General features: G+C 40.6%; 1 protein-coding gene across 1 annotated transcript; it reads left to right on the forward strand.

The window, feature by feature from the left end:
* Positions 1-5,027: 5,027 nt before the first annotated feature.
* pcdh12 (protocadherin 12) lies at positions 5,028-24,002 on the forward strand. Its single transcript, XM_020649720.3, has 5 exons — positions 5,028-8,293; positions 12,496-12,587; positions 15,503-15,651; positions 21,468-21,632; positions 21,912-24,002. Exons 1-5 carry the CDS (start codon positions 5,432-5,434, stop codon positions 22,169-22,171), a joined length of 3,528 nt encoding a protein of 1,175 aa, XP_020505376.2. The 5' UTR covers positions 5,028-5,431; the 3' UTR covers positions 22,172-24,002.
* Positions 24,003-24,715: the final 713 nt, after the last annotated feature.

The following is a 24,715-nucleotide window of genomic DNA, read 5'->3' on the forward strand; positions in this document are numbered from 1 at the left end:
CTAAGTGATCCCTAATGAAGAGAGGACATAATGCAATTCTGTGGGACTAAATCAATGGTGTGTAATCCATATTTGGTTGTCTAGAGTAGCAGGGCAATGTAGGTAGTATTACATCAAAAATAAACTATTGTTTTAGTGCACATGCAGCTTTTTTGTTTTTTTTTACACATTGATGAAACCTAATATGTAAAAATATCATGTTTTGAGTTATAACTGCAAATAAGACTTAATGAGATTATAGAATTTCTGCAGACTGACCTCTAAGTTATAATCATCTAGAGAGCAACCGAAAGAGACAATCTGTTCCCAGGAGTTTCTATTTTCACTAACACAATCTTGAAATAAATTAAATCTCTTGAAAAATGTAACACAAGCACACACACACACACACACACACACACACACACACACACACACACACACACACACACACACACACACACACACACACACACACATACACACACACACACACACACACACACACACACACACACACACACACACACACACACACACACACACGCACGCGTCGTATCCTCTCCATAGAGTTTGGTGTTTGTCTCCCTCCACTCTGATCTTATCTTTTAACATGCGGGTCAGCAGATCAGCTACATCCTGCTTTTAACACACACACACACACACACACACACACACACACACACACACACACACACACACACACACACACACACACACACACACACACACACCTACACTCCTGTTGTCGGGGGGGGGGGGGGGTGTTTCTTTGCTGCTTTCAGCGAGGCTTCAGACCAAACAAAAGGTGAATTAGCTGTTGAATGGCACTCTAATGGCTGCTAATGGGGTCATTATTAAGACACAAACACCATTAGGTGAAGCTCTAAATCTGCTGCCATGTCTCCACAAAACTACAACACTCACAATGAGTTTGTTTCCACAGGTCGCAGAGATGATGAAAGGTGTTTCTCACCTTGATGATTTGTTGGAAGTTTTTGCTGATCCAGCGAGGTATTCTAGAGATGTCATAAATATAGGACAGTTTCTGCACCTCATATACAATCTGCACTCAGGTCAGATGTCCAGGGCCCTCAGAGCACACACCAGCACACCAAAGAGCAGATCAAGATTTTTAAAGAAATAACTCACATAGCACAATTCATAGCTTTCACATGATTTTACACTCTTATGGAACAGCCCACCTGGCGGGCAAGAAAGGCTCTCTACACTGTTGGGCTGTTGAGGAGTTATTAGTCTCAGTTGCCCCCTATACGTGTTTTTATCCGTTTTATTTTTCAATTTGTCGAATGAAAGACAGTTGTTGTTTTATGTGATACACTCACTGACGAGGAGACAAGCCCGGGTTTTGCTGTTTGTAAGGTTTGGAGGTTGAGGTGTTGGGACGGTACCACAGCACAACCCTGACTCCTCCTATGAACAGGCTCCCAATTTTTTTTTAATGAATTAAAATACACAGCACAAGCGAACAAGCAGTAAATGCTGACTGGAGCACAGACTTGCTTGACTTTACAACGATAAACTACACAAGACAGATTGGGCTATTTTTCTACTATTTATGGTTTATTTGATAGGGACTAATACAATATACATAGACAAACAGCAAGCCAATGTATGTATCATAGTGTTTATAGCGGCTGCTTATTTGCAACACTTGTCCTTAGAAGGTCTTTTGTGGAAATAAAATATTTATTCTAAAATATTTATTACATTATAATAGTTGCATTAGTAAAATCTCCAAAAGGCTCCAAGAACACATCATCACAGCATTATGCACCGTTTTAACATGAAAAATAAAACACATCAGTATTTTATAAATAAAAGAGTAGAATTAAAAAATGTCCAACTAGCTTTTTAGTATAGATTTAAATTGTTGGAAATATAATAATGGACTAAACAGAGACAGATGTACAGCAAACTTGTGGTGATCAGAGTTGCAGATGTTGGTCTTTCTGTGTGATATCCTATCATGCTGTGAACTGTCATCTGCTTATCAGTCATGCAGGAGGAAAGGGGATAAACTCAGCTTTAGGGTTACACTGTAAAAAGAGGCATTCAACTATAATCAAAACTTGCTTAAACTCTTTGCAGATGTTACAGATGTTCTTCATTCAGTGGTCTGGTTTTCATTCAGTTTTTCTTTTCATGTAGATGCGCCTTTTTTTTATACATTTCTGGCAGTTAAAGCAAGAAAATCGATAAGATATCAGCTGCTAAAAGAAAATGAATACATGTTTGAGTGGAGAAAGTTGTCAAAGTGTGACAGTATGAAACTTCCTGACCACCACATGGCCTCTCATACAGGTGGTGGATTAATTAGAAACAGACGTGTGTGTGTGTGTGTGTGGGTGTCTGCAAAAACATTCTCTCATTCAACTAGAAATGCACACACACACGCACACACACACGCACACACACACACACACACACACACACACACACACACACACACACACACACACACACACACACACACACACACACACACACTACACAGGGCCTGGCGATTGGCAGCAGACAGGAGGTCGATGATGTTTGTTTAGCTGATAATCTAATCTGATTGGTTGACCTCTGCTCTGCCTGGTTGTCTCAGGTTTGAGTGGCATGAACAGACAGCGGCAGACTTCACAGAAAGCTCACTTTCTACCATTGTGAATGATATTTTCTTCTGTTTTTTTTTTAATCAGTGCATCATTTCTATAGTTCTCCTAACAATAACATTCATTTTTGTAACACGTTTTTTGATTTTTCTCAGCACAAATTGTAATACTTTGAATCAACTGTTAGCATCCCGTCTCCTATCACATTAACTCAGATTTATTTTAACCACATTAACCACACCACAAGACAACATTTAGAATCCTTTAAAGTAGTTTCTCAACCCAAACTGTAATTTCACTTTAATTTTAAAACAAAGATGACGTATGATCACAGGATGAATTTAATTGGAATGTATTTCTCATACCATCACTGAAGTGGATACACGTTTGTTTTCATACCAGAGAATCCTGAAAGGCATTAATTCACAACAGTTTTTTTTTATTTGTGTGAGATTGAAGGACTTCTGCATGCCTTTGAGTGTCTGACTGAGGACACACTGTGCTTTCAATTTAGTCCAATGTAATCCAATAAACAGACAATGAAATGAAATAATGGTAACACTTTCAATTGAGGTCACAGTAATCACCATTAACTTATTTATTAGAATGCAAATTTGTAGCGTATACTGGCTGCTTGTAGGTCATTATTAAGTGCGTATTAATATATTAATCTACATGACCACAGTCTTTGGCTAATAACCCTTAATACCATCCTAATTTCTGCTTATTGATTGTAAATTAGGAAGTTGTTTAACATGAATTATGATCTTGTTTAGGCTTTACTAAGTACAGCCCTTATAAGGTAGAAGTAAGCAAAAGTAACAGCCTAGTCGCCCCTGGGTTTAAATATTGCATATTTTTATTTTTTATATTGGGATTAAGCCTCAAACTTCTGTCTGAAGATCCTCATCTCGGTCATCTCTTTGGTCATCCATCTCTCAATGAACAATGCCATTGGCCGATGACAGAGGTTTTGTCCCTCCTCTCTCTGAGCAGAGAGGAAAGTGATATGCTTGAACCTTCCTGTCTATCAGCCTGCAGGATATTCTGGTGACCAAATGAAAAAAAATACATGTTCATCGCATGCTGGGGGGACTTTCAGCTCAATGGATCTGCAGCTACACAGCCAAAACTGGTTTTTAATTGTTTGATCTTTGTGTCTGATGGTTTCTAATCTAACCAAAGACAGCAGCTTAAAATACAGAGACAGATATCCTGTTGTCCAGTATTTATACCTGATATTCTCCTTGTATTGAATATGTTTACAAAATATTTGTAAGGGCTTGGTTTCTGCTTCTTTTCTCAGCCATTGACAAAAACAGCAATTTTAACCCGTTAGAACATGCGAGCTTTTGGCCACCTGATCAGTAAGGATGTTTGATTTGTTGTCTGACTTCAATGTTTTGAGTATGTGTGAGACACAATGGCAAAAAAAAAAAAATACTGAGGCAAAGGAAGACAAGAAACTCGAAAGGTCTTCAAAGAAAAATGGCAGTCGTGTAATCAAGTCTGGTGGCTTGAGGAGAGCGATGGGATTCAATTTATTTATATTCAAAACAGCCGAATCCAAATTCCTTTCACTTGCAAATGACACTTGAGCTGTGAAGAGATGATAAAAATGATTTCCTACCATGAATTTCTGAAAATACATACTGACCTTTTGATGTTGTGGCCTGTGGTCAAAGATGAGCCAGAAAACTCATCATAATTATACTTTGGAAAAGGGCTGGAATGTGGGTTTTGTCACATTAAGGACTGGCTTCTGAAATGTTTTCAGCATTCACATCATGCCTGGCTGACTCATCAAGGATTGTTTTTCAAAGTGGAACAACCATATCATCTTTTTCATTTTCAAGGACATGCAACAAAAACAGCTGTGAGTTCAAAGAAGGCAGAGAGCTGTCATTGTGTCTGTTGTCCTTGACTGTAGCAACATCATAATTTCATATAAAAGGTACAACCAAAGCCTGTCTGCTTTCATGGACAGTTTATATAAAAAGCATAGTATTTCTGATGACTGGCAGCTCTGAAACCGTCATAATGACAGGTTATAGGACTGTCTTCATTTCTACTTTTGCTGTCAGAAGCACTGATGTTTAAATAACTGCACTTCTGTGCTCTAAATTCCCACAGTGAATTTACTTTACATAGTTTTTCCAAGTGATTTAAGGTATCAGACTGCAGGTCATGGTGAGTTTGTGCAGACTGCAAAAGTCTATCACATTTTTAAGTGATAGAGAATTGGTGTCAAATTTCTTTAAAAGCACTCCAGAGTAGAAGTGCGTTTCCTCAGGGCAGGAGGGCTTTCCTTTGTCTTGAGTCTGGAAACATTTGCATATGGCCCTCCTCCTCCATACGGATTGGCTGGGGCTTCGCTAGCATGTGGAAACCCGCATCCAAACTTTCTCAGTTGGAGCTAAACTTTCCTGAGTTGAGGAGGATGAAGAGAGAGGTGGAGGCCAGCAGCTGTATGAGTGAGTAAGAACAGGAGGAAGGAAAGGGCTGATGGTGTGTGAACTGAAAGAGAATGATACCTTAAACTTTAGCTTCTTTGATTGTCTCCTTAATGGTCAGGAGTCTTATTAAAACCAACACACACTCTTTGGTGTGGATGTAGTTGTTTGTTTAGTTAGACTAAAGTTGATGGTTTTAATTATCATTTTGTACAATGTTTGATACAGAAAAATACACCATTATTTTTCTTCTATTTCAAAAGAGGACAGTTTTGAAGACATTTAAAATTTAAAGTTAAACTGTTCAGTATCTCGGTCTTTAAGCTCATTTTTGGAGATGTTTTTTTAGCCACTAGACATTAGATTAGTTCCATCATTATGCTGCTGGCTCTGCTTCTGCTGAGTCTTTGCTCTGAAGCTCACTCCACTGAGCCGTCATCGATAACTATCCAGTACCGGGTTTGGGAGGAGCAGCCACCGGGAACCCGTGTTGGCTGTCTGCTGGACGACCTCCGGCAGAGGGACGAAGGTGGCCCTCTAGAGGATTTCCAGGTGGTGGAGCACGGAAAAGCCCTTCCCCTATCTATCAGCACACGAGATGGGGTTGTCTCCACCCAAGGCCGACTGGACAGGGAGGAGCTGTGCAGGGGGTCAGACCTGTGCGAGATGGCCTTTAGTGTCCTCTACAGGAAAAGTGGTGCTGTGAACTGCCTGCGGGTTCGTGTGGAGGTGATGGACCAAAATGACCACAGTCCCACCTTCCCGAGTCAGCTGCAGGAAGTGGAGATCTCAGAGACAGCCAGCCTTAGGATGCGAATCCCATTGGACAGGGCGGTGGATCCTGACGCAGGACCCAACAGCCTCCAGACGTACTCACTGTCTGTCAACCAACACTTTGCTCTGGATGTAACTGCTGCTCCAGGTGGGACAAAACAGGCGGAGCTAGTGGTGATCAAAGAACTGGACAGGGAGGTTCAGGCCTCATTTGACCTCACTCTGGTTGCTTGGGATAAAGGGAACCCGCCCAGGTCGGGGAGCACATTAGTCCGTGTTAATATTCAGGACTCAAATGATAATAGCCCAACGTTTGAGGACAGCACCCCCACTGTGGAGCTACCTGAGGATACAGCCCGTGGAACAACCATCATCAATCTCAAGGCCACTGACCCAGACCAGGGAGCCAATGGGGAGGTGGAGTATTCACTCAGCAAGCACACACGCCCCGAGGTTCAGAGGTTATTCTATGTGGATCCCCAAACTGGAGCTGTTAGTATCGCAGCACCTCTGGACTATGAGGCCCATCCCTCTTATGAAGTAGTCATACAGGCTCGTGATCGTGGGCCTAATGCGATCCCCGCACACTGTAAACTGCACGTCAAGCTGACAGATGTAAATGATAATGCACCGAGGATCCACATGACCTGGACACCACCAAACTCACCTGTGGCAACTGTGCTGGAAGGGGCACAGGAGGACACTTTCCTTGCTCTGGTGATGGTCTCTGATGCAGACTCAGGGGCAAATGGCAAAGTGAGAGCGTACATTCAGGAAGGATCCGGCCCTTTCCGCCTAAAACGTATACACGGAGACAATTACATGATTGTTACCAATGGCAGCCTGGATCGAGAGAAGGTAATGCAGTACAACATCACACTCCTCGCCCAAGACTATGGAGACCCCCCTCTCTCTTGTGTTAAACACCTGCCTGTCCATGTTCTGGATGAGAACGACAACGCCCCATTGTTCTCGACGTCCCTTTATAAGGCTTCCTTGGAGGAGAACAACATGGCAGGCTTCCACGCTCTCAAAGTTGAAGCCCACGATGTTGACCTGGAGCTCAGTGGAAGAGTGTCCTACTACTTACACAACTCCAATGAAGTGGACTCTAACTCACAGTCTTTCACAATCCATCCATCTAGTGGTGTCATAAGTGTCCAGCGTCCTCTAGACTACGAGGAATCCCGCACCTACTCTTTTATTGTTGAGGCTGTTGATCAGGGTTATCCACCTCTCACAAGCACTGCCAATGTTCAAATCGACATCCAGGATGTGAACGACAACTACCCAGTCATCACAGAGCCGAAACCTAGAAAGGGTGTGGCTTCTCTGAGTGTACCTGTCAACGCAAACAAGGGGGAAATTGTGACTGAGCTGGGGAATGACTTGGAAGAGGCATCCACCATTTTGCCAATCGATCATGCAGTAAGAGATGCGGTTGGATTCCTAGCATCGACTATAAAGGCAGAAGACTCTGATTCAGGGCTGAATGGACAAATCAGCTACCTCATAACTGATGGAAACCCGTACGGACTGTTTCTGCTGGATCAGGCTACAGGCCAGCTGTTTGTTAATACCACAAATGCCACTGAGCTCATTGGGAAAACCTTTAAGGTGAACATTGCTGTGTCTGACATGGGCAGTCCAAGCCTAACTACCAAGGCGACTCTGGAGGTAACCTTCATCAACCTCAAGGATCATCTGAAGAACTCGTCACCTGGTAACCGCGGCGAGCTCAGCTTCACCATGATGATGGCGATCTGCCTGGGTGCTACTTGCCTGCTGCTCCTGTTGGCCATTGCTTTGGTGACAACCTTCTGCCGACCAGAGAAACGTGACAACCGAGCTTACAACTGCAGAGAGGCTGAATCTACCTACACTCGCCACCCACGGCGTCCACAGAAGAACATTAGGAAGTCTGACATCCAGTTAATTCCTGTGATTAGAGGCCGAAAGGAGGAGCCTCCGGAGGATGATAGTGAAGCCCAGCCACTGGCTTCGACTCCAATGATGCAAGAGGAACAACAAACTGAGAGGCAGTATACCTTAGCATCAGCAGCTATGAACACAAGCTTCCATTCCCAAGGCTACCAAGATGGGGATGCCATTCAACCTGTCACCAACCACTGCAGAACTCTTCGGAAACCTGGAAACATTGAACTGGATGGTAGTTTGCCTCTAACACCTGCCACCTCATACCACACTCTTCGGAAACCTAGGAACCCTTCATCGTCCTCTTCAGTCTCACATTCCAGCACCCTGAAACGCAAGATTCTTGCTGGAGGCCAAGAGGTGGAACCATTGAGTTCAGAATCTCAAGCAACCCTCAGGAGGCCGAAAACATCAGAGGGACGAGGGGGTCGTGATGCAGAACAACGGCAGATTCTTCGAAACCTGGTTCGTCTCTCAATGGCTGCGTTTGGAGACTCCATTGAGCTTTCATCAGCTTCCCCAGAAGTGCAGGTGAGTTGTTGCATCTTCATTCTTTCCAACAGTCACAGTTTAGACATTATTTATCATGATCATTATTCTTTTTTTTATCAAATCTCAAATCTCATCACATGCATTTATAGAGAAGTTTCCATCATCAGATGACACTTTCTTTGCTGTAAAAGAAGGGTGAATGGGAAGTTAACCAATGTGTAAAACATACTTGGTTCTAAGTAAACAAGCTTGCATTATAATTTATGAAAAATGTCATTAGTTACGTGGTAATTGATGAGTGTCAGTTGGACTTATCACATTATGACAAGTTCTGAAGTTGTTGTCAAAGTAAGTTCTCTCTAAGTTTATTTATCAATCTAATGATTTTTTAATGTGTTCTTATTAACATTTCCATCTATGACTTAAACATTAACACTAATGTTCTGCAGCTCGAACTCATTTAAATGTCATTTACCTTCATCTAAAACGTGTGATCACATTCATTTCAACATGTGCTTACAGTTAGTGTTGAAGTAATTAAGTCACCCCCCCCCAGGCTTTGAGATTAATCTGAAGTGAAGTCCATTAGAGAGGAGAGAGTAGGAGCCCCCAGCCCCCACCTACCCTGCTAACACACACACACACAGACCAGCTTCCCTTACATTTTCCCAGCAGCCTCTGCTTTTTCAGCCTCCTGTATGATGACTTACTCAGACAGCCTCAAGGCTGGAGTCGGGTGGGGGCTGCAACAAGCTGACGGATGGCTGTGAAGCTAAAAAGCAGCAAGTTTATTCAGGTGCTCATGTGTCACAGACAGTAATCCCCTCAGAAAAAGTCTGACAGCGCCCCCCCCTTTTTTTTTGTTTAACTGAATATCACATATCAGATTCATATTGAAACCAGAAGATGAGGAGGAGGAGGAGGAGGAGATACATGAACTATTTTACTCTGCAGGATGGGGGGTCTGGAGAGGTTCAGGGGGGGAGTCCCAGCCAGCTAAAGTAAGCTGTGATGTGTTTGTGGTGTAATCTTACACCGCTCTGACACGCTGCTCTGTCACTTACAAATGACCCCAAAAATCACTTTTACCAAGCTGAGCTGCTGCTGGAGAAAGATAAACAACCCAGGCTAAAACACAAAGTGCAGAGTAGGATATCAAACCAAAGCAAACAGATACTGTTTATACACATTTAACCATTAGTGAGAGATGTGGGTTAGAGTCAGTTATATATAGTAACTTTTCTGTTATTTTTGTTATTTTTGTTATCCAAGTTTGTGATGTGCTGTCTTTAATCAGACTACATAGGTCTGAAGTTGTTACCAGTGAATGAGTGATAGATTCAATCTTGTCCCTGTTTTTGAACGTTTTGGGGTAGAATCACCCTGAAAAAAAATCTATTAGTTTCATAAGTAGTAGTAACATGTGCCTTGTGTCTCAAGTCTTGAGAATTGCCGTGTATCAAAAACAATATAAAGCTCCCGTGAGGAGTTTTTAAATGCTTATGGAAAAGACTGAAACTAAAACTCATGCCTTTATGTGACCTACAAAAGCAAACCAGTCTGTCAGCATTAAGATCAGTTATTTCTTTATTATTATTTTTAATGGCTAAAACCTGTGCTGTGGGGTAGGCGTCAGACAAAGTGATTTACAGCATGTTAAAGAATAAGTGACAAGCAGGGCACCTAATTTGACACACATGTACAGTTCCTCACATGTGCTTTAAAGTATATATAATAGTCACTTATTTATTTATTTGTTTATTTTGACAGTGACAGTGTACAAACCATTAGCTAGTGAGTTAGCTATAAGCTAATTTACATCTGTAGTCCCTGCCCATTTGCTGTTTTCTCCTGGTTCAGTGCCATTTGTTAAATTTTACTGTGAGCAGTTTTTTTTTAAAGTGAGACAAAAAACACTTGGCCTTTTTGAGACACTCATCAATTCTAAATGATATAAGGCATGGCAAGTTTATTCATAAAGCACAGTTTAGCAATTTAGTAGTTTACTAAATACATCAAAAGCATCATGACAAAGGACAGAAAAAAAATTAAGATTTTCAGCAGACCTGCAGTTTTCTGGGAGTTTGTTCCAGATATGTGGAGCTGCTAGTATTGGTTAATTTTGAGTTCTAACTCTGGGGACAGCAGACCTGACCCAATCGACCTGGTGTGGATGGTTCATAGTTATTCAGTAGGACACTTATGTATTTTGGCCCTAAACCATTCAGTGCCTAATAAACCAGCAGCAGTATTTTAAAATCTATTATCTGAGCCAGTGACTGGGAGCTGGTGTAAGAACTCAGATAAGTGATAACCTTTAAATGAAAACTCTTTTGATCTCATACGACATAAATACTCCACGATGTGATGCATGCACTTAGGGAGCCTTAATTTGACTAAAATATGTACAATTGAAGTCATATTGGAGTGGTTATACAACGAATGGAAAGTATGAGACTTCCTCTCTAATAACATTAAAGTAACAGGGGCACAAACTAAAAAGGAAGATGAAACTTCACTTTAAAAATTAGAAATAATTCAATAAAAAAATTGTATCAGTTGTTCAGAACATCATATTGACATCAGAAATAGTTTAATAAACATTTAAACTGAAGAAATGGTGTGCTAATGTCATTGAGGGCAAACGTTTTTTTCGCCAACGCCTTACAGACCAGAACAAAGAGCTTGACCAGGTCCGGCATCCTCACGTGAGGCCCATTAGAGAGAGGAAGAGGCCTTCATTTTTTTACCCAGCATCCCCCTCTCCTCCTCCCTCATAGTCGGCCTAGTTGGCACTCCTCTGGCTTCAGATTACTCTCCTCCCTCGAGGTTGAAGAGGAAAAGGCCTGATGAACGCCTGCAGAGGGGGATTTACTGTTCACCTCTACCTCTACACACACACACACACACACACACACACACACACAGAGGCACACACACCTCCTCTCGTCCATAATTCGGAGCCCATCCTAACAGGAAACTGGCCAGAGAAGAATAGGCTTTTACGTACAGGCCATTTCCTGTCCCTGCAGCAGCGTGCACGTGCAAAAACACACAAATGTCAGGGCTAAAACCAAGTCACATATTAGCATGCAAGCACACACACACACACATGCTTACCTTCCACAGTATGTGTGTGTGTGTGTGTTTGTGTTTCCTCCCTGGTGTGCAGAGTGTATCCGCTGTATAACAGAGCTGTCAGCAGAAAGCTCGGAGCAGTGAGGCGGACGCAGCCGTTCGGTTCTCACACTGCAAAAGAATAAAAAAAATAAATAAAAAATGGACAAGGAAAATGTTTATTCTCTTTCTACCTGAGCATCCCTGAAATCATTCAATGTTGATCCAGCTTTAACAATACAGATACACACTCACTGGTCCAGATGAATGGGTCCCAGGATCGGTCTTGTGCAGAACTCTACAGGCTTCACTCTGTGATCAGCTTTCAACGTTAATGTTAAAAATAACAAAACTCAAAGATCAATTGGAGATTTGTCATGTACTCTCATTGTGGCGACAGAGGTACACTCACTGCAGGTTAGAGTAGCTACCCAATACAAGTTCATAACCTGCATCTTCTACCTGGAAATGAGATGAGCACCAGTGGATGTCCATTTTTTTTAGATTAAATCTACTGACACTCTAAAATAACAACCAGTCTTCAAATACTGGAGGTTCTGAATCTGTACTATGCATTATACAAACATAAATGATCAATACACAAGATGGCCCAAAATTGAAGTGACTAGCGCAATAAAGTATTTCCCTACAGAAGATTCATTACTCTGTTCATCTTTTTGGATTGTAACACCAACAACCTTTGGCCAGAACAGAATTATGGTATCAGGACAAGTTATTTTTGGAACATAATAACAACCACACCTTACAGTATGTTCTCTGCCACTGGTGACATTTTAACTGGCAAAACCAACAGTTGGCACCAGGTAAAGAGGAAACACCTGCTACCTGGATGTTTGGTAAAGTGCTCAAAGGGGGTTATGACATCCTCAGGAGTCCAAGAAGTTTACTTGTTCAAAAGTCTAAAAATCATCGAACCAACTTGTAACAAGTGCAGTAAAAAAAAAAACTTAAACTAACTAATGACTAATTCATATTTGCACCGAGTGCTGCACAAATGTGAGATTTACTTTCAGATCCACTGATGACTGAAAGATGAATCCCTTGAAAAGTCATTATCCTAACCCTGTTCTCCCCCTCTCTCTTCCTCCTCTTCGTCCCTGCAGCAGATCTCCCAGCTCCTCTCTCTCCTCCACCAGGGTCAGCTGCAGCCGAGGCCAAACTTCAGAGGGAACAAATACTCTCATCGTAACGGCAGGTCGGTCTCACTCCTCCTCCTCGTCCTTGCATCCATCACCACATTCCTCTGAAGTAGAAATGCAACAAAACCACAACAAAGCCAAACCAAAAATTCAGTCTGTCGATGTTCAAATGTCAGTACCTGATAAGAGTTATGGTTTTAATATTCTTCTCTCATTTTGAAGTTTCCATTTTATGTTTTTTTTTTTTTTTTACCATGAATTCAACCACCTAGTGACATGTTTTGTGTTTAGTAGATGTTTAGGAATGGAGCTGAAAGCAGGGGCAGGACTACGTTGTAGATGATGTGTCATTTACTGCTGCTGTAATTCTTCTGCTGTTGCAATCCTTCATTTGAATCTACTTTTCTATAAAGTGGTGAGCAGGACCTCACACTGTCTGTCTCCTGTGGTTTTCAGTCTGAGGTTTTCTAAATAAGAAGATAACACAACAGTGAGGCTGGGTTCAGTTTGTGGCTGTTTGTAGTGGTTCTGTTTTCACCACCAACACACTCCATCATGTGGTTTTTCAGTAATAATGAGGCCACAATCTCATATTTAGTGTTGTTATGCATAGAAACATTTTTTTATTATGCTGATTAAGCTTTTTTTGGAAGCAGAAAAGAGTTGTTACATCACTATTTTTAAGGCCACCAGACACCACTTACAAAAACAGTCCTTTTATATCAAAAAGCAGTTTAATTCCTGGTCTATTTGTACGTTAATACAATTTTTTGTGATTTTTATTATGTGACTTTTCTTCATTATTTGGTTAATTTGGACCAAATGTAGAATTTTTTGACAAAGAGTTTACAAGAAGTCAAGACGGAGTCTCCCTTGTTCTGCTATATAAAATCAGTGTTTTTGTCAATGGAGTCTGCTGGCTTATTTGTGGTTAAAAGAGCATATTCCTCTTTATCAAACAGCTCTATGTCAGTCGGGATCCTCTCTGTAATTTGGACAGGCACGTTATAGCCTTTGTCACTGCTGCAGGCTGAGGGAAGCTACAACGGAAAAAAAAACAAAAACATTTGCATATATTGCATTTAGAAAACCAAATCGTGTAAAAATGGCCCACATACTTGTACTCCAAACTGCATTCATTGAATATTTCCTCGTGTTGGTATATTACTTTTAGGTGGTTAAAATGAGGCAGTGCAGTAAGGCATGTCGCTAAACAAAAACCACAGTCTCCTCCTTCTGACCTTGAACTCTAATTTGAAGCTTGTCATCAGAACAGACAAAATCTCGACTCTTTCCTCCTCTTTTCCTCCACTCTCTTCATCAGCAGTCGTTTGTTTCAGAGCCAGCTGGCTGCAGGTTTCGGACTGTGATCACTGCAGCGCTCTCTGATCAAACCAGGCTGACTCTGATAGCGGACATTAAAGAAGAATGCTATCTTTTTTTTTAAGAGCTCACAGGTGTTTCTTTTCCAAACCTAAATATTTTAACAAGTACTACAAAAGACACAACCGACATGTATTTTTAGTGCATTGTTTTAAATACGCATTGCTCCAATTTGTTGAAATGCTTTGACAGCTTTCCTTTTGTGTGTAAAACGAGAGCAAAGTTACACTACAACATGTCTTTTATAGGCCACTCTTACTCTTTTATTTTTCTACAGAGCGACAAAAGTTGTAGCTGATGAATGTCTTCCTCACTGATTCTGACCCACTAACCTGCTGTGACTGAAATAACAGCAACAGACAAACAGGACACAAAGTCCAACATTCAATGTCACAGGAAGAGTGTCTCATAACCCCAAAGACTGTCCATGTGTGTTTGAGTGTGTGTCTGAGTGTGTGTGTGTGTGTCAGTATAAAAGGCAGGTTTTAGCAGCTCTCTCTTTGTGAATCAGAGTCTGACAGGAAGCAGCCACCTCAGCGTCACCGTGGCCATGAGATTAGATCTGACATCACCTTGATACACACAAGGCACTGTTTCAACCCGGATACGCAACACACACATCCCAAACACACAATTTACTGTACCTGTGAGGTCATTTGCCAGATCTGTGAACACTTGTTCCACCCAAGATCCGAAATGCACAACTTTTCATGAAAGAAATCTGATTAGTTTGTCATTTGCCGCTGTGTTACAGTCAGGCTACATATCTCACCTTACTATCGAAAAAAACATCTTAATCTTCAGTATGCCGGAATAAAATGATGTAGGATGTATGTGTCAGAGTGTGTGAGCTCACCTTGATCTGTTTGAGCCTGCCTGAAGCGTCAGACTCTGATACAACAGCTCCACAGAGTTAGGTGTGTGTCTCTCTGTGTGTGTGTCTCTGTGTGTGTGTGTGTGTGTGTGTGTGTGTGTGTGTGTGTGTGTGTGTGTGTGTGTGTGTGCGTGTGCATGGTTATCAATGGATTTGTCACATGAAACCTCAGGCATTTTATCAACATCTTATCTCACTACACCTAAGCTCTGGTCTACTCCTTCAGATTTCACACTGCAGTTCTGTCTGTTTTTTTTTTTTTTTAATCAGGATTTATCTTCTTTGTTTCTCTGTGAAAAAAGGAAGACAATCAGGGGGAACAAAGAATTCTGCTATGAAATCATTTTTTTTAACATTATCAATTTCACTAGACTGATTGTACCTGCACAAGCTGACAGACAGCATCTGAAAGCAAACGTGTCATCTTATCTGCCATGCTTTAGCTGCTAGTTAGCTCGTTATTATCAGTGAGTGTGTGTTTGTATGAAGTCAAAGTCCCAGTGATGTTCTTCTTTATATCAGAACTCATGGAATGCCTCTAGTCCAATCAGATTGCTTGTTTGAAACTAATTGTTGCATTATAAGAGTTGAGCGTTGATGATTGGACTCTATAAACAAAAATTCTTGACATTTTAACAACTTTCACTCATGTAGGGAAACATTTATTTTGTAAATTTACGGTTGTGTGTGTGTGTGTGTGTTTGCACTCTACAGATATGGTCAGGACTGCTCTGATTGGCAGAGCACCAAAGACAGCGGACACGGTGAGAGTGAGGCTGGAGATGTCGACTGGGAACCAGGAAGAGAGTCTCCTATAGACCCCCAGCTGGAGGAAGGGTTTAAAAACCTGTTCAACAGCCCAGGTACACACACACAAATGCAAAAAACACTGTCCCACGGGGGCGCTGGATAGCCTAGTGATTGTGTCGTGCGCCCCATGCGCGGAGGCTATAGTCCTTACTGCAGCGGCCGTGGGTTAGAATCCCCCACTCTCTCCTCCCAACATTTCATGTCCCTCTTCAAGGCAAAAAAATGTTCAAAGAATTATAAAAAAAATTAAAAACACAAAAAAAATTCTGTACCACAATAACATGATCGCTGCAAACGCAGACACACAATTATTCCTCTGCTTCTGTATTCAACCCAATTTAAACAGGGATTTTTTATTTATTTATGCCATAGAATCAGAAACAAAAAGGAATTGGTGTTGGCTGTGCATCATTAAAAGTCAAACTAAAAAAAGGAAAAAAAATCAGCAATGTTTGTGAAACGTTGACAAATCAAAGTCAAGCCTAGTGTTTCAAATGTTTATTGTTTTAAGGAAAGCCACATTTTTAAATGAAGCAAAAAGCAAGTGTTTGGAGGGATCGTTGAACTTGTATCAATGAAGTAGAAGCATCCCTTTTAACGTCAGTACAATACTTAATTAGAAAACATAACACATCCATAAAAAAGTGAGAGTAGTATCAGTCTAACGTTTGTGTTTAAGGGTTTCTTTGTTTCCCTGTTTACTGGCCTTCTAATTCTAAATCTATAAATTCCTCTAGTGTTTAGTTTTTAGTGAAACTTTTTGATTCATCGGGACAAAAGCAGCTGATCTTTGACCCCTGCAGCACATACAAACTGCTCACTTACAATGGACACACACTGACACATGCAGAAAACAGGAAGAGTGCAGGAAATAACACAGCGGCAGGTTATACATCCACATCCACCCACCACTCATCTGGATTCCTTTCTACAACTTTACTTTGTAAGATTCATACTACAGATAGAAATGTATTTTTCCTCAAATACAATGTTGTAAGGCTTAAAATTTCATCCAAACTTCATTTAAAAAAAGGCTCATGTGAACAGTTCATGATGATATAGCTGCGTTGGATTCAAACAAATCAACAATAGCAATGCTAGTCTTCAGAAAGTGTTAGCTTGTTGTTATTATTGTGTGAGTGTATAGGCTGATAAGCATGTACGAGTAATAAACCTTATAGTCCCTTCAACATGACAATAACCATGATAGCATTATTAGCCTGTCAATGTGTAATTTGATGTTAGCGTGATCACATTAGCTTACTCTATTTGGGTTAGAATATCAGTTTAAAAACATGTTAGTCCATAGAGCTCAAAAGTAACTGCCCACTTTCTCAGTGTCTCTGGTTCCAGAAGTACATTTCCCCATTATAATCCTCCATTGACATTTCAGAAAATCATTTTTGAGCATTAATTCTTAATCCTGGAACAAGGCCAAACAGCTATCCCCCAAATACTCGTGACTACAAAACATTTGAATTGGTGCAAAAATGAAATGTAGCCCCACTGAAAAGCTCTACAAAATAACCATATAGAGAATTTCAATCGTGTCGCTTTGTGTTCTAGTTTGCTTTTGGAGCTCATAAAGAATCGTCAGTATTAATTTCAGTCCATTTAATATCCAGCTAAAAACTCCTCTCAGGTGATTTCATTTTAGAATATTTATTTTGTTGAGGTTGTCAGCATCCTAACATTTGAAGGTGTTGATATTAGTTGTATGAAAGCATTCATTTTACATGATAATCTTGGTACGACTGTTACTTTCATGCCATATACATGTTGTGTTTTTCACTTGTTACCCAATCAAAATCAACAGTGCAGGACAGATATGACAATTTAGCACTCATCAGTCATTCTCTGGTCAATTTAAAACAGTGCTGTGAGCTGCAGGTCTGGTTTTTTCTTTTATGGGTCTGATTGTCTTTAATTTGAATTACTGAACCCTGACCATCCTTTCCTTTTTCTCAGTCTAAACAAGAAGTTAAAGCTGCCAAATATCTAAGGCTCTTTGTTTATTTGGGAGTAGCACAGTGGTATGTAGGCCAGCACCTGAAATTGTCTGAGTGTGTACAGTGTGGTGCGTGCGTTTGTGTGTGTGTGTGTGTGTGTGTGTGTGTGTGTGTGTGTGTGTGTGTGTGTGTGTGTGTGTGTGTGTGTGTGTGTGTGTGTGTGTGTGTGTGTGTGTGTGTGTGTGTGTGTGTGTGTGTGTGTGTTTAACAGTTTCTTCCTGGCATTGTGGTGGTCAGAGCCCTGGGGCGAGCGGAGGGGTTTACCGCCTGATGATGGTAGAGCGAGCTCCACTTTATGACTGGAGAGAGAGAAACAAAGGGCGAGTGGGAGTGTGTGTGTGTGTGTGTGTGTGTGTGTGTGTGTGTGTGTGTGTGTGTGTGTGTGTGTTTGTGTGTGAGAGACAGAGATGCTTGACTCACCTCTAGCCTGCAGGCTCTATCATCAGTGTAACTCACACCAGAGTCCTGTGACAGCTCAGTGTGTGTGCTGGAGCTTTGATGAAGCCGTCGCAGTAACACATTCCCTTCTGTCTTTTATTTTTCTCACCTGTAACTACTTCTTCTTCTTCAAACCTGTCACTATGAATCATACAAACACATACCGGCTCTTTGTCCACGGCTGAAGATGAAGTTATCGGTGTTGAAAGCAGAATGTGTGGCTCGGTGTATTTCAGTTTCTTTCTTCTTTAGCGGTGTCAAGGTGTTCCTGAGAACAGTAGTGAAATATCAAATGTTTTTAATAACCACATGTAGATGAAAAAAGCATTTTTATATGAATTAGAAATCACTCTGGGACTCATAATCTATAGTGATTTGAGTGTTTTATGAAACAGCAGAACTCAACTGATTTATCACATATTAACGTGACCTGCCTGGAGGCCTGGGGGGCAAAAAGAGCTCAGGAAAGTGTTGTCCACCATTGAACTGGAGCTGCAGCACGTACTTGTTAATTTAACAAGTTTCTCTGCAAAATGACACACATCACCTGACAACCACAGAAAAACTCAGATGTGAAGATAAAGTGCAAGTTGGGGTCACTTTTGAACCTTATAAAGCAACAAAGTCGCTACTTCAACTTTACTTTGGTGATGTTTAAACCATATTTAGTTGAGAATCCTTCCCAAAGCACGTCCAAAGTATGGTCATATTTACCTATTTTTTGGATGTGGCTGGCTCAATAATGCGGCCCTTTGGGAAGTGAAGGCCAATAGATTCTTCATCAATGCATAGGTGAGTGTTGAGTAGCCAACATTAGCTAACACAACATAACCTAACGAAAGTATCAGGATCAGTGTCAGCTGTCACTTTCAGTCAGTGTGTTCTGGAGCAGAAACGTTAGTTAAAAGTGAGTAATATTTTAATCATGTTAACACAATTATTCACCGCGGGATTAGAAGAAGTTAATACCAGACTGGAAAAAAAAAAAGAGTTCAGACTTGATGAGTGAAGGTTAATCCATGGACTGAGCTGAAAGTTGGTTGTAAGTGTGCAGACTTTTATCTGTGAAGGATCTGCTGGAACTCGTTGCGTTTCGTTATTGAAAGAGTATTCTGTGTGTTTGGAGGATCTCTGGTGAAAAACTGCCAAAACAAAAAGAGGAAAGAAGATATGGCGGGTCAACTCCAAGGGCAGTCTGAGCCACACTCGATGTATATATATATATATGTGTGTGTGTGTGTGCGTGCGTGTGTGTGTGTGTGCGCGCTAGTTAGTTAATTCTCTGCATCTGGTTGTGGTTACATGAAGGAGACCGCGGCTCTTCAGATCAGTCTGAGCTGAGAGATGAAGCATGTTGAACTTTTACTCCAGACATTCTTCTGACTGCTGGAGTCGCTGGCACAATTTACATCCAGCATTAGATAGACCTATATACAACATATGCTGTCTACATGGTTCAGTCAAGGATAAATACATCATTTATGTAACATGCCATGTTCCCTTATAGCACATTATTGCAGAATTCTGAGTGAAATGACAACACCGATCGATGATTCCATTTTTAAATCTCAAATTTCAATAACAAGTTTTTTTCTCCTCGTCTCTCCATCCTTATGTAATCTTCCTGTCATAAACTGATCTTAACTTCATGCTGAGAAACTCTTTCATGCTTTTTAGATTAAATTAGATCAGAAGAAACTTAAATAGCTCTGAATACAACCAGGAAGAACAGGACATAAACAGGATGAGGATGCGATCAGAGAAAACGAGGCTGTGAAACAGAAGACACTGCAGTTGTGTTTTTTTGTTTTTTTTTCCTTCAGCAGCTTTTACAGTAAATGAAATATATGAAATGAGGCGTATAATCATCTTGAATCTGTTTGTCTGTGACTCAGAGACTCGGTTTGTGTGTTGCTGCTCTGACACACCCTGCGTTTACGCCTCTGACACTGACTGAATGTCACGCTGGAGGCAGCCAACTGGCTAAGAGTTGTTTTTTTTGTTTTCATGGTGCTGTGGACGTGATGTTTAGCCGCATGCTGGAGTGTGCAGGACGCCGTGGATTGCAGGAAAAGCCTGTTGACAGCAGCCAGAAAAAAACCTCTGTGTCGCTTCCTTCTTCTCATCCTGACGCGTTCCCTTCCAGCAGTTATAGAGAAAGAAAAAGCCAGATAACCCTGTATCTGTGATCTGTACCAGGACATGAACAGTGTCACAAAACCTTCAGAATTTTCAGATTTTAAGATGTCAAACAAATCTAAATGAAGGTTTACTATAAGTGGTTTTAAAATCTGCTCTGACTTGGTAACAGCGCCGTTTAAATTTACAGGAAGGACAGCATGTCTTTATATGCTACAAACAATCCCATTCCTAGTTTGTAGTTTAAAAAAAAAAGAAAATTGGCTTGACATGATTCAGTAGTCACATTTTTCACCTGTATGTTGTAACTAACGGTCATTTTTTTTTATTCTGGTAAAAGTGTGAGTGGATGATGACTGTCCACTTCAGTGACAGTAAACTCGATCATTTGGGAGAATCCCTGAACCCGTCCAGAATAATCGTCTGTGATTGGTCTGTCCTTAATCAAGCAAGATGACGTTAAACAAATCATTTACCGTTATCTTGCCCCTTTGAGCTATAATACGTAAGAAGTGCTGTTCAATCTCCTGGCGACTGGAGTGTAGAGGTCCTGGATGATTCCCTCCTAAATTCAAACTTTGTACAACCTAAACATAAATAAAGATGGTAACTAGCAAACTTTAAAGCAGTTCTAGAAAAGAGAAAAAAAAAGGCTGCAGAGACAAAAAGTTCTACTGCTTTTCTTAATTTGTTGATTGGACACAACATCCTCTTTTCCTGCAACCACCTCTGATATGCACTCATGCATCTCATGGGAACTTAACATTTTGAGGAATGGAGGTTATGCCTGATAACCTTTATATATAATAACGATTATATATTTATATAAAATCCAGCCCAGAACAATCCATACCCAGCCCTTAATCATCAAAACACTCAATGATGATGTTCAAAAGGATGATGATTGAGAGAAAGTAAAATTGTAAGAGTGCAAACCAACCTTTCAGGAGGATGGACATCATTGCTACAGCAACATTGTGTTCAATGGAGACCATACATCTTAATATTTACAAGGATATGAATCAGAGAAAAGGCAGCAAAGCCTCATATTTAAGAAGATAAAGGCAGGGAACGTTCGACCTTTTTTTTTCTCAGTTGATAATCTAAATATTATAAAAGTTGTCAGTGAGTTTTTTTCCCCCCATCATTTCACACATTGTTTAAATCATGACATCGTTGAAGTGCAAGATTCGTCCTTCCGGTTCTTCTCAAGGAGGGAGAATGTGACAAGACTATTCAGTTCTAACATCTTATGCATCATGTCTCCTTCTCATTGTCTGTAGATGACGTCTTCTCCGATCTCAGCGATCCAGCCTGGATGGCCAGACTCTCTCTTCCCCTCACCGCTGATTATCACGACAATGTTTTTGTCCCTAATGGGCCTCCGTCCCCTGAAAGTGAGCTCCTTCCCCGGGATGGCCTGGACAGCTCGTCCTTCTCCACCTTCGGTAAAAACCCAAAGAACTTGATCTTTAGACTCTGGGGATTTGAACTCTAACTTCAGAAGATCAACAGCGATATTCCTTCTTGATTAAAATGGCTTAAAAAATGGACATACATCGTTGAATATTTTTCATGCATTTATATTATTTTAAAGAAAGCCTTCAAAATGTTCCTCAACTGCATTAAAAGCTTGTCTTTTGTGAATTCTGTTCACTTCTGCTCAACTACCTACCTGTTCAGATTTGACTTTTTCACACCCCTCCCTCTCCTCTTCCTCCTCTCAGGTAAAACTCCAGAGAAGGACGGCCCACTGGGCGGGGCCCTCCTGTCTGAGGTCAGCACGCTGTTTGAGATGCTGATGACTCAGAAGGCCGACACCCACCCCGGCCCGCGACCAGACGTCCTGTACCGGCTCTCTGCAGCGTACCGGCGCTCGCTGGGCCTTGACGGCACCGCCACGACTGCAGCAGGAAACGCCGCAAAGAACTCTGGGAACTCGGAGAAGAGGTCGGGCCTGGCTCCGGCCTCTGGACTTTATCAATGAGTCGTTAAATGTGTTCATTAAACACTGGAAGAGACTGAAGATGCTCAGTGCAGAAAGTAAGAGGAAAAAAGTGTTGGAGAAGTGGGTTTGGATTTTGGAGGCATTATGTGATAAAATACTTTAATATGATTGAAATGACTTCAACTGTTACGATAAATCTGAATATAAATATAAGGAGGAGGGACTTTTAATACTCCTGTGCCTTGAAGAAAACTGAAGGTCTGACAGAAGACACATTCAGTTCCTACATGAAGCTAGTTCTTTTATCTTCTGTCAACATGAATTACACTTCTCAGGTCTTTTCTAGTCCATGTCCTGTTCACACAAAGAGATTCACACCAGATTGAAAATCACACACTCAAGGGGAAACTTAAGAGATGTCGTCCTCTTTCTATATATGGCCCCCGTCTACGCTCAAACGTGCACACTACATGATTTGATCAAGAAGGTTAATGTCACACTGCAGGGTATGATTGAGATTGTTCAGCCATAAATAACCTAGTAGTTTTAATAAAGTGTGTGCCGGCCTCATGTAGAGGTTATGGTACTGCAGTTTCAACTTCATGCAAATGTTCCGGGCTAAACTTGGGACAGACAACCAATAGAGCTTATTTGAGCCATATAGAGTTGTTTTTTACTCCAATTAGTCTCCCACATATTTGTTTTTATTGCAATCATTATCCTCTCGATTCTCTGCAGTGAAACCTAAATAAGCTACCCACATATATTTTTTAAATATAATTGTGAACTACTGATTCGGGATGTCATATGAAGCTTTGCATCGATTGTCACAACTTAAAAAAAATATAAATATATCAGTTCACATTTATTCTGACTGTGTTAGACAGAACAAACAAAATGCTGATAAAATTCAAGCTTAAAATTGTGATTCTTACGTTTTAATGAGAGGAGGGGATGGGAGGTTTTTGCTTTGGATCAATGATAAGGAAGAGAACAGACTGCTTAAAGAGTGATGTTGGAAGTAGTTAAAACAGATGTGTTGAAAATGACATATTCTGGTAAGGAGGTGTCAAAGGTCATTTTTTAAATACAGTCAATAAATAAGGAAGTCTCAGGCCGTGCTTTTCAGGTTTTATTAGCAGTAAATACACAACAAAATCAAGTACAAGTTGAAGTGGAAGGAAACAGAGAAAGAAGTCTCTACTAAAGATGGACTGTAATGATGACAGAGAGTTTTGTTTCAGACTATTTCATTTGAAAGACATTTAAAGTGGAAGAACATCAGATTTTAAGAAAACAGGAAGTGGAAACAGGAGTTTCAGTCAGAGTTGTCAAAAACATAAATGGTGAATCTGAAAGTTGAGAATGTGTGCGGTTTGCTCCGTAAGAACAGTGAAACTTTAAAAACGCTCCAGTTGAACAGACGAGGAGTCTGTGAGGATGTAACAAACTTGGCTTCTGTTTTGTTTTGCCGAGCCGTCAGAATGCGAGCCAGCGACCTGGAGGAAATGTGGCTTTGTCTTTTTTGTTTCTCCTCAAGACTCAACATAAAAAAACACTGAATGCAGGGAAGAAAACGTGTTTGTTGACAATGAAAACGTCTGGACCTCCCTCATTCAACCACTGCTGAAAGTAAACTGATTGCCTCTGTTTTTCTTTTTCAGGCTCATTTTGGCACATTAACTATTTTTCATATCTGTTGCAACAAATCTCCAATTGTGTCTTCGAGCTTTTGCTACTTTTGTATTCTGCAGAACCAGATGAACAGCACTTTGTAAATAGTTTTTGTAAAACCTTTTTTGTATCAAGAAAACCTCTTTTATATTGATTTGTTATCTTTTTAAATAAAGTCTGTATCATTTTTAACAGATTGTTTGTTTTTTCACATCATTTAAATGGAGCTCAAACAACATTCAGTGTGTGTCTGTGTGTCTGTGTGTGTGTGTGTGTGTGTGTGTGTGTGTATGTGTGTTCAACACATCTGCACACATGATGGGGACTCGCCTTCTTTCCTGTGGGATCAAACCTCAGCACTCATTCAGATATGAAGAGTTATTTTTTGGTGAAGGTTTGAACGGTGGATGAGTTAGATTTGGGTGAACCTCGAAATAAAAATTTAAAATAAATAGAAGAGAGAATATCATGATCTCACAAGCAACAAAAAGTGTGTAGAGCAACATCTGGTGTTTCAGAGACACACTACAATCCGAAGGATTTATTGACCTTCACAAAACATGAACAACAGCACCACCTGGTGGCCTCCTGAGGTAACACAGCAGCAGAAATATAATTCTACATTCTCATTCAATTTTTTTTTCCATGTGAAGGTTTCTGATTTAAGAAATTAAGGATTTTATGATTTATCAGTTCATCTGGGTGTAGTCCTATATGATTTTGCACTCACTCTAACTGAGTCAATATAAAGATACATTAAAAAAATATATTTTAAAGGGGAGATATGGTGTGTGTAGACATAAACGTGTTTTATTTAGTTATTTATTGTTGTATCTAAATGACTACTAGGGGCACAATGTTTAGGAATTGCTTGGAAATGTTGTCTTCAAAAAGAATAAGTGGAACTAA

Source organism: Labrus bergylta, chromosome 9 (genome assembly GCF_963930695.1).
Source record: "Labrus bergylta chromosome 9, fLabBer1.1, whole genome shotgun sequence".
Classification (NCBI taxonomy): Eukaryota; Metazoa; Chordata; class Actinopteri; order Labriformes; family Labridae; genus Labrus; species Labrus bergylta.

Bases quoted from the DNA above. Each gene is read 5' to 3' on its own strand.
- pcdh12 (XM_020649720.3), top strand. From the start codon at position 5,432: ATGCTGCTGGCTCTGCTTCTGCTGAGTCTTTGCTCTGAAGCTCACTCC. The intron at 8,294-12,495 runs GTGAGTTGTTGC...TCGTCCCTGCAG, and splicing joins CAGCTTCCCCAGAAGTGCAG to CAGATCTCCCAGCTCCTCTC. The intron at 21,633-21,911 runs GTAAAAACCCAA...TCCTCCTCTCAG, and splicing joins CTCGTCCTTCTCCACCTTCG to GTAAAACTCCAGAGAAGGAC.